The sequence below is a fragment of the Petromyzon marinus genome, unplaced genomic scaffold, assembly GCF_048934315.1.
Source record: "Petromyzon marinus isolate PM22_M1 ecotype Great Lakes invasive population unplaced genomic scaffold, UKy_Petmar_22M1.pri1.0 PM_G_Scaffold_58, whole genome shotgun sequence".
Taxonomy (NCBI): domain Eukaryota; kingdom Metazoa; phylum Chordata; class Hyperoartia; order Petromyzontiformes; family Petromyzontidae; genus Petromyzon; species Petromyzon marinus.
The window spans coordinates 346,661-357,020 of NW_027423011.1; the positions used below are offsets into that span (position 1 = coordinate 346,661).

A 10,360-nucleotide genomic window follows, 5' to 3' on the forward strand; every position below is an offset into this window, starting at 1 on the left:
AGAAGTTATTTTACAAATACGCACCGTCTGCTTAACCGTGTATGTACAACGTACTATTGTTGCGTCATTCAAAACGAGTAGGCCGTTGCATGCTGGCGCCTGGGTCAAAATGTAGCAAATTCAAACCATTACGCTACAAATAATAAATCACGCCGTTTCGATGGAAACACAAGCAATCGTCATCAGGTGGGACAAGCACAGCAGCAATAAGAGGAAACTGCTGGAGTAGGCGCCTACTACTTCAGCAGTTTCTCTTGCTTTGGTTGTCCCTCCTGATGACGATTGCTTGTGTTGTGATCTAAATGCCGTGATCTGTTATGTTTCTACCCACGTGGTGACTTTACCGAAAGAACTCAAGAGTGTGGATTCCTGCAGTCACGAAAGCTTCGAATCAAGATTGCCTACAAACTACACAACTGAGATGACGCATCAATCATCGCCCCCTACTGACAGGCTCTTGTCCACATGCAGGCCGGTGCAGGGCCACTACCTTGTGCCACACAGGGGCAGCTGCTACTTGGGAATGCTCTTCGAGTGTTTCAGACGAGGTACGACACTAAACTCCGAGTTGCTGAGGCGGTTAAGCAAGCACCGTGTAAATGCAATTATGATAACATAGTGAATGCTTGGGGGCTTATTGTCTCTCGCTCCTGGTTAAAGATCTACCCAACCCACAGGTCCACAAAGACTGGCCGCTCGCTCTTACTCTGCAGGTTGCACCTAGGAACTGAGTGTTCAACTTCACGTTCTTGTCATTAAAGGCCTGTGACAAAGGTGCATCTATTGTAGCGACATCGTCTCAAGCTTACACATCTACCGGGTCTACACTTGACTTTGTATTGTCTCGGAGGAAGTCCACCCACACCTCCACTTCCACAAACTGCTGGGAGTTGCCTCGCTCTGCCTCACAGTCAGAATTCTCCTCCTGCTTCACGTTGCCTCCATCGATGTGAAGGTCCCATTTTGGAGTTGAATCTTCATCTTCACATTTCACCGTCACTTCTTCGCTCTTCACCATCACTTCTTCCCTCTTCACCATCACTTCTTCACATTTCACCTCGGTTCCTTTTCAGTGTCCAAGCTGGGATTTTCCTCCGGTTCTTGTATCATGAGGGATGGGCTCATTGTGGCACTTTGACTTTCACAAGCTGATTTCAGACTCCACTCCTTGCAGATCTTCTGATGCTTCTGTGATCTCTGGTGTACTTGACGATTTTATGAATCTGCAAACGCCTTCCCGCAGAGTGCACCTGAAGGGTTTATCTCCTGTGTGTGTCCTCTGGTGTTTTTTTAGAAAAGATGACTGTGAAAAGGCATTCCCACACAGACTGCACTTGAAGGGTTTCTCTCCCATGTGTGTTCTCTGGTGTCTTTGACGATTTGATGAATGTGCAAACGCCATCCCGCACAGAGTGCACCTGAAGGGTTTCTCTCCCGTGTGTATTCTCTCGTGTCTTCGAAGATGTGACACATGTACAAAGGCCATCCTGCACAGAATGCACCTGAAGGGTTTCTCTCCTGTGTGTGTTCTCTGGTGTACTTTAAGATGTGGTGACTGTGCAAACGCGTTCCCGCACAGAGTGCACCTGAAGGGTTTCTCTCCTGTGTGTGTTCTCTGGTGTTTTACAAGAACAGATGACAGTGAAAATGCCTTCCCACACACACTGCACTTGAAGAGTTTCTCTCCTGTGTGTGTTCTCTGGTGGGTCTGAACAACTGATGAATGTGCAAACCCCTTCCCACACAAGATGCACCTGAAGGGTTTCACTCCCGTGTGTATTCTCTGGTGGGTCTGAAGAACTGATGGCCGTGCAAATGCCTTTCCACACACGGTGCACTTGAAGGGTTTCTCTCCTGTGTGTGTTCTCTGGTGGGTCTGAAGAACTGATGGCCGTGCAAATGCCTTCCCACACACAGTGCACTTGAAGGGTTTCTCTGCCGTGTGTGTTCTCTGGTGTCTTTTAAGATGATATGACTGTGAAAGTGCCTTCCCACACACACTGCACTTGAAGGGTTTCTCTCCCGTGTGTGTTCTCTGGTGTTTTTTAAGAGCAGATGACTGTGCAAATGCCTTCCCACACACACTGCACTTGAAGGGTTTCTCTCCTGTGTGTGTTCTCTGGTATGTTTTAAGAGCAAATGAATCTGAAAATGTCTTTCCACACACACTGCACTTGAAGGGTTTCTCTCCCGTGTGTGTTCTCTGGTGTGTTTTAAGAGTAGATGAATCTGAAAATGTCTTCCCACACACAGTGCAATTGAAGGGTTTCTCTCCTGTGTGTGTTCTCTGGTGTGTTACAAGATTACATGACTGTGCAAACGCCATCCCGCACATCGTGCACCTGAAGGGTTTCTCTCCCGTGTGTGTTCTCTGGTGTTTTACAAGATCAGATGACTGTGAAAATGCCTTCACGCACACACTGCACTTGAAGGGTTTCTCTCCTGTGTGTGTTCTCTGGTGTTTTTTAAGAGCAGATAAATCTGAAAATGTCTTCCCACACACACTGCACTTGAAGGGTTTCTCTACTGTGTGTGTTCTCTGGTGTTTTTTAAGAGCAGATGACTGTGCAAATGCCTTCCCACACACACTGCACTTGAAGGGTTTCTCTCCCGTGTGTGTTCTCTGGTGTGTTACAAGATTACATGACAGTGCAAACGCCATCCCGCACATCGTGCACCTGAAGGGTTTCTCTCCCGTGTGTGTTCTCTGGTGTGTTACAAGAGCAGATGACCGTGAAAATGCCTTCCCACACACACTGCACTTGAAGGGTTTCTCTCCCGTGTGTGTTCTCTGGTGTGTTACAAGATTACATGACAGTGCAAACGCCATCCCGCACATCGTGCACCTGAAGGGTTTCTCTCCCGTGTGTGTTCTCTGGTGTGTTACAAGAGCAGATGACCGTGAAAATGCCTTCACACACACACTGCACTTGAAGGGTTTCTCTCCCGTGTGTGTTCTCTGGTGTTTTTTAAGAGTAGATAAATCTGAAAATGTCTTCCCACACACAGTGCACTTGAAGGGTTTCTCTCCCGTGTGTGTTCTCTGGTGTGTATTAAGAGTAGATGAATCTGAAAATGTCTTCCCACACACAGTGCACTTGAAGGGTTTCTCTCCCGTGTGTGTTCTCTGGTGTGTATTAAGATTAGATGAATCTGAAAATGCCTTCCCACACACACTGCACTTGAAGGGTTTCTCTCCCGTGCGAGTTCTCTGGTACTGTGTCAAATTTCCAGTCCGATCCGTGCTGTATGCACGCTGGTCGCAATGTTGACTTGTCATACCGACCTGTGCCGACTGCCTTTGCTCCATCAGACCAGCGTCAGCTGCAGACTGAAAATAATATCCACACCATCGTCACGTCAGTATCGATGCACAGAGGAATGCATATATAGTCACATGTGACTTACATGTTTATACTTATTCATATATTCATGATGTAGTAAAAACGTTTCCCAAATTCATCACACGGCTGTTATGGCACACAATGAGAGGGCAAATGATCATAAACATGCCTGGAAGCCCTCGTATCTTGAAAATGAATGTTAACTCAAAACTCCAAGCACACAATTTCGGCTGTCTGGCTACAAAAGGATTATTTATGAGAGCTAAATTCAGCTGACATAGCAAAGGGTGTTGAAAACAATACTATTTGTGTTATGCAGAAATGCATGAATTAATGTTCAATCGCAACTTAGAGGTGTGAACCCAGGCTCAGATGTCCTTGAATGCTGGGATGAACAGTTCCGACTTCACCTCCTGTTTCCATTCTTATTAAGAGTTCCAGAGGAAAACAAAAATAAACTATTGTTTTGATATAACCTCCGTGTGCAGTAGAGTTAATAGACTTTACCGCAAATACAGATAGAAAATAACAATAACAAATACAATTAAATAAAGACCACTTGTGTTGTGATCGAAATGACGTGGGTTTTTTTGCTTTATTTACAATTATTATTTTATGTTATTTTTTATTTTCTATCTACGTGACTTTACCGAAAGAACCAAGAATATTAATTCCTACAGTCACCAAAGTTTTATGTCAAAACATTTACACACGTTGACAAAGCCTCACCTTGTGTTGTTGTGGGCAGGTCGCTTCTGATAAAAAGAGCGGTATAGCAGCTCAAGCGGGCTTGGCCTGGTAACAAAAGAAAATAAAAACTGCGTGAATGTTTACAATAAAACAAAGTTACAAAGTGGCGAGCCGGGTGAAGACAAATTAAACTTAAGCGAGATAATTAAAGTGAATGCAATCAGGCGAGGGCAGGAGGCAAGGCCCCGCGTGGCTAGGCCCCGCGTTGTAAAGTTCCAACCTGGACATCGATTCCCATGCTCGCTGCTACTCAACTGACATCCCTACGAGAGAGAGCGAGGCTCTACCTTGGTAAACAACAACCACCACCACAACCACCACCACAACAACCACAATCACAATGAGAAGTTCTCACCTCGGATTTCAGTGCAGTGTTACCTCGTGACGTCACGCGGCAGCAGGTACCAACACGTCACATCCGGGGAACGATACACGCTCCTCCCACAATGAGCGGCTCCGTAACTAAAATAGTGAATAAATTATGTTAATGTACCTTGTCCCATGTGTCGTGGGCAATGAACTCGTCGGCTTTAACGAATAAATTATGTTAATGAGTTGCCGTCACTGGGCGTAGCTTTGCCCAAATAAGGATTGGCACTGGAACGCAATCGGCAGTGACACATGCGGAGGTGACGTCACGCTCAAGAGCGAGGTGTAATACCTTGGTGACATGACGTCACTAGCGAGGTACACCTCCCCCTGGCGTTTCACGCCGATGAAGTAATGCTGAGTGGTGACGTCACAGAGCGGGATTGGAGTTTAAGTTGATTTAGATTCATTTTCATTGCTCCCTCCCTTGGGTGCGTGGGCTCAGCTACAACAACAACGTGGACATTATTGTGTGTACACTGTGTGTGTGTACACTGTGTGTATATACTGTGTGTGTGTGTACACTGTGTGTGTGTACACAGTGTGTGTACACTGTGTGTACACTGTGTGTGTACACTGTGTGTGTGTACACTGTGTGTGTGTACACAGTGTGTGTACACTGTGTGTGTGTGTACACTGTGTGTGTGTACACTGTGTCTGTGTGTGTACACTGTGTGTGTGTACACTGTGTCTGTGTACACTGTGTGTGTGTGTACACTGTGTGTACACCGTGTGTATACTCTGTGTGTGTGTACACTGTGTATGTACACTGTGTGTGTGTACACTGTGTATGCACAGTGTGTACACTGTGTGTGTGTACACTGTGTGTACACTGTGTGTGTGTGTACACAATGCGTGTGTGTGTACACTGTGTGTGTTTACACTGTGTGTTTACTCTCTGTGTGTTTACACTGTGTGTGTACACTCTGTGTGTTTACACTGTGTGTGTGTACACTGTGTGTGTTTATACTGTGTTTACATACACACTGTGTGTGTGTACACGTACACACTGTGTGTGTGTACGTACACACAATAATGTCCACGTTGTTGTTGCTGAGTTCACGCACCCAAGGGAGGGGGCAATGGAAAATGAATCTAAATCAACTTAAATTGCATCCCCGCTCTGTGACGTCACCACTCAGCATGAGTTCATAGGCATGAAGTGCCAGCGGGAGGTGTACCTCGCTAGTGACGTCATGTCACCAAGGTATTCACACTCCCCCAACCCCGTCCACCGCGCTCTTGAGCGTGACGTCACCTCCGCTTGGGTCACTGCCGATATCAATCCAGTGGCAATCCTTATTTGGGCAAAGCTACGCCCAGTGACTGGCGGTTCATTAACAATGTATCCGTATTGCGACGGGTTCAGCAGCCACGCCCCATCCCTCGACATATGGCCAGTTAACATTAACATAATTTATACAGTCACGGAGCCGCTCATGGGAGGGGCATGTCTCTTACCCCCGAAGTGACGTCATGTTACCTGCTTACCCGCGTGACGTCGCGAGGTAACAGGAGGCTGCCGATCCACGCTTGCACTGAAATCCGAGGTGAGAAATTCTCATGGTGGTGGTTGTTGTTGTTGTTTACCAAGGTAGAGCCTCTCTCTCTCGTAGGGATGTCAGTTGAGTAGCAGCGAGCATGGGAATCGATGTCCAGGTTGGAACTTTACAACGCGGGGCCTAGCCACGCGGGGCCTTGCCTCCTGCCCTCGCCTGATTGCATTCACTTTAATTATCTCGCTTAAGTTTAATTTGTCTTCACCCGGCTCGCCACTTTGTAACTTTGTTTTATTGTAAATATTCACGCAGTTTTTATTTTCTTTTGTTAGCAGGCCAAGCCCGCTTGAGCTGCTATACCGCTCTTGTTATCAGAAGCGACCTGCCCACAACAACACAAGGTGAGGCTTTGTCAACGTGTGTGAATGTTTTGACCTAAAACTTTGGTGACTGCAGGAATTAATATTCTTGGTTCTTTCGGTAAAGTCACGTAGATAGAAAATAAAATAACAATAACTTAATAAACATAAAAAATATTAAATAAAAAACCCCGCGTTTTAATCGCAACTCAAGTGGTCTTTATTTAATGTAATTGTATTATCTGTTATTGTTATTTTCTATCTACGTAACTTTACTGAAAGAAACAAGAATACGTGTGTCAATGTCTGTCGGTCAAAGACGCTCAGCGGAGAGACGCGCAAACTCCAAATATACAGCAGGCGTCAGGGTCGGGATCGAACCCACGACTTCCTGTATACCAGGTGAGGTAGTTAACATCTCACCACGGAGAGAGACACGCAAACTCCAGTTAGCCTCGGCTGTGTTCGTTGATCCTCAATTAATTACTTGGTGGAGTGAGGAAGCATTCATGCCAAGCAGATGAAGGTGGCCAGGCGTGATTCTAGACACGTCACCGCCTGTTTACCCAGTGACAGTGTACAGTTTGTGTTTGCAGTAACGTCTATTAACTCTGTTGAACACGGAGGTTATATCATAACAATAGTTTACTTTTGTTTTCCTCTGGAACTCTTTATAAGAATGGTAACAGGAGGTGAACACAGCACACACATTCAGCTGAAATCGGAACTGTTCATCCCAGCATTCAAGGACATCTGAGCCTGGATTCACACCTCTAAGTTGCGATTGAACGTTAATTTATGAATTTCTGCCTAAAACAAATAGTATTGTTTTCAACACCATTTGCTATGTCAGCTGAATTTAGCTCTCGTAAATATTCCTTTTGTAGCCAGACAGCCGAAATTGCGTGCTCGGAGTTTTGGGTGAACATTCATTTTGAAGATACGAGGGCTTCCAGGCATGTTTATGATCATTTGCCCTCTCATTGTGTGCCATAACAGCCCTGTGATGAATTTGGGAAACGTTTTTACTACATCATGAATATATGAATAAGTACAGACGTGTAAGTCACGTGTTCCTGTGTATATATGCATTCCTCTGTGCCTCGATACTGACGTGTAGATGGTGTGGATATTATTTTTTTATTTCTGCAGCTGACGCTTCCTCCGCAGAATTGGTCTGCTGGAGCAAATGTGCTCAGCACAGCTCGGTATGAAAAGGCTCCAATGCGACCGGTGTGCATACAGCACGGATCGTACCTTAGATTTGACACGGCACAAGATAACTCACACAGGAGAGAAACCCTTCAAGTGCACTGTGTGTGTGAAGACATTTTCAGATTCATCTAATCTTCAAAGACACCAGAAATCACACACGGGAGAGAAACCCTTCAAGTGCAGTGTGTGTGGGAAGACATTTTCACGGTCATCTGCTCTTAAAACACACCAGAGAACACACACGAGAGAGAAACCCTTCAAGTGCAGTGTGTGTGGGAAGGCATTTGCACATTCATCAAATCTTCAAGTACACCAGAGAACACACACGGGAGAGAAACCCTTCAAGTGCAGTGTGTGTGGGAAGGCATTTCCAGATTCATCTAATCTTCAAAGACACCAGAGAACACACAGGGGAGAGAAACCCTTCAAGTGCAATGTGTGTGAGAAGGCATTTCCAGATTCATCTAATCTTCAAAGACACCAGAGAACACACAGGGGAGAGAAACCCTTCAAGTGCACCGTGTGTGGGAAGGCATTTCCAGATTCATCTAATCTTCAAAGACACCAGAAAACACACACGGGAGAGAAACACTTCAAGTGCACTGTTTGTGGGAAGGCATTTTCATGGTCATCTGCTCTTAAAAAACACAAGAGAACACACATGGGAGAGAAACCCTTCAAGTGCACTGTGTGTGGGAATGCATTTGCACATTCATCAAATCTTCAAGTCCTCCAGAGAACACACAAGCATCAGAAGATCCACAAGGAGTGGAGTCTGAAATCGGCTAGTGAAAGTCAAAGTGCCGCAATTAGCCCATCCCTCATTAAACACGAACCGGAAGAAAATCCCAGCTTGGACATGTTTAAAGTTATCGAGGTGAAATATGAAGTGGTGATGGTGAAGAGGGAAGAAGTGATGGTGAAGAGCAAAGAAGTGAAGGTGAAATGTGAAGATGAAGATTCAACTCCAAAATGGGACCTTCACATCGATGTAGGCAACGTGAAGCAGGAGGAGAATTCTGACTGTGAGGCAGAGCGAGGCAACTCCCAGCAGTTTGTGGAAGTGGAGGTGTGGGTGGACTTCCTCCGAGACAATACAAAGTCAAGTGGAGACCCGGTAGATGTGTAAGCTTGAGACGGTGTCGCTACAATAGATGCACCTTTGTCACAGGCCTTTAATGACAAGAATGTGAAGTTGAACACTCAGTTTCTAGGTTCAACCTGCAGAGTAAGGGCGGCCAGTCTTTGTGGACCTGTGGGTTGGGTAGATCTCTAACCAGGAGCGAGAGACAAAAGCTCCCAAGCATTCACTCTTATAATATTTGCATTTACACGGTGCTTGCTTAACCGCCTCAGCAACACGGAGATTTGTGTCGTACCTCGTCTGAAACACTCGAAGAGCATCCCCAAGTAGCAGCTGCCCCTGTGTGGCACAAGGTGGTGGCCCTGCACCGGCCTGCATGTGGACAAGAGCCTGTCAGTAGGGGGCGATGATTGATGCGTCATCTCAGTTGTGTTGTTTGTAGGCAATCTTGATTCGAAGCTGTCGTGACTGCAGGAATCCACACACTTGAGTTATTTTGGTAAAGTCACCACGTAGGTAGAAACATAACAGATCACGGCGTTTGCTTGCTTGTCCCACCTGATGACGATTGCTTGTGTTGCCATCGAAGTGCCGTGATCTATTATTTGTAGCGTAATGTTTTAAATTTTCTACATTTTGACCGAGACGCCAGCATGCAACGGCCTACTCGTTTTGAATGACGCAACAATAGTACGTTGTACATACACTGTTAAGCAGACGGTGCGTATTTGTAAAACAGCTTCTTGTTAATACGATGTAACGGGATGCAGTCAATTTCGCTGCAGTCATTCAATGTTGTTAATATGCCCGTCAATGATTTAGAATGAATACCGTGTCTGATTGTGCGCGTGCATGTAACATTTTGTCTGAGGGTCAAACATTGAATAAGTGATGTTAGGACAAAGTGTGTGTGTGTTTTGTAAGTAACCTGTAAAGAGAAGTCAGGTGAGACCCGTTGTTCTTGTGATACAGGTCAAAGGGTACTTTTGTGTTTCACGAAGCATCTGCCTCTGGAGCAACTCATCGTCTTTGAAATAGGGAGCACGCTCGGATCATTCACCAGTTACAAGGCATACCACTTGAAAGTTACACGTATAGGAGGAGGTACATTCTCTACGACAAGAATTGTAGTTTTGTCTTACGTGTTGACGTAGATTTTGTCCAGCTGGGACTAGAAACGCTCCTTGCTGATTGACGTCTGGATGTTCAAAACCATCGGTTGAAGCAAACCCCACTGCTGTTGTTGAGACATTGTGCACCAATAAGGGTCCAACACATTGATGGCCTTCAGGCCAGGAAAGTCACAACATTTGCACACGAAGGACGCATTCACGCAAATACCCCATGCTCCGTTTTGAAGTTTTAAAATGAAGCATCTTTGAATTGTGTTGTGTTTTGAATTAGATTTTATTTCTTCATTAAAAGCTTGTATCAATTTACATGTGGAAGACTTCATTGAAAAGGACATTTCGTGTGAATTTTCTCTCGTCATTAAATAGATGGCCTTGCCGGGGGTTCGGTTCAATGCGGACACAAACAGTGTACGCACAGTATACACACAGTGTACACACACACAGTGTACATACACAGTGTACACACACAGTGTACACACACAGTGTACATACACAGTGTACTCACACAGTGTAGACACACAGTACACACACAGTGTACACACACACAGTGTACAGATACACAGTGTAAAGATACACAGTGTATACACAGTGTACACACACACAATGT

The 10,360-nt window shown here is 45.4% G+C and overlaps 2 protein-coding genes across 3 annotated transcripts; one reads left to right on the top strand and one right to left on the bottom strand.

The window, feature by feature from the left end:
- Positions 1–478: 478 nt before the first annotated feature.
- On the bottom strand, positions 479–4,141 carry LOC142918222 (uncharacterized). Its single transcript, XM_076062357.1, has 2 exons — positions 4,074–4,141; positions 479–3,331 (listed from the first exon to the last, which is right to left on the bottom strand). The coding sequence occupies exon 2, from the start codon at positions 3,308–3,310 to the stop codon at positions 1,142–1,144; it is 2,169 nt and encodes a 722-aa protein (XP_075918472.1). The 5' UTR covers positions 3,311–3,331; positions 4,074–4,141; the 3' UTR covers positions 479–1,141.
- A 2,151-nt stretch (positions 4,142–6,292) lies between these two features.
- LOC142918223 (uncharacterized) lies at positions 6,293–10,055 on the top strand. Of its 2 annotated transcripts, none has more exons than XM_076062358.1 (2): positions 6,293–6,363; positions 7,474–10,055. In XM_076062358.1, the coding sequence occupies exon 2, from the start codon at positions 7,511–7,513 to the stop codon at positions 8,663–8,665; it is 1,155 nt and encodes a 384-aa protein (XP_075918473.1). In that variant the 5' UTR covers positions 6,293–6,363; positions 7,474–7,510; the 3' UTR covers positions 8,666–10,055. The 2 variants fall into 2 exon arrangements, with proteins under 2 accessions (XP_075918473.1, XP_075918474.1); XM_076062359.1 differs by lacking the exon at positions 6,293–6,363 and adding an exon at positions 6,638–6,723.
- The last annotated feature ends 305 nt before the right edge of the window (positions 10,056–10,360 follow it).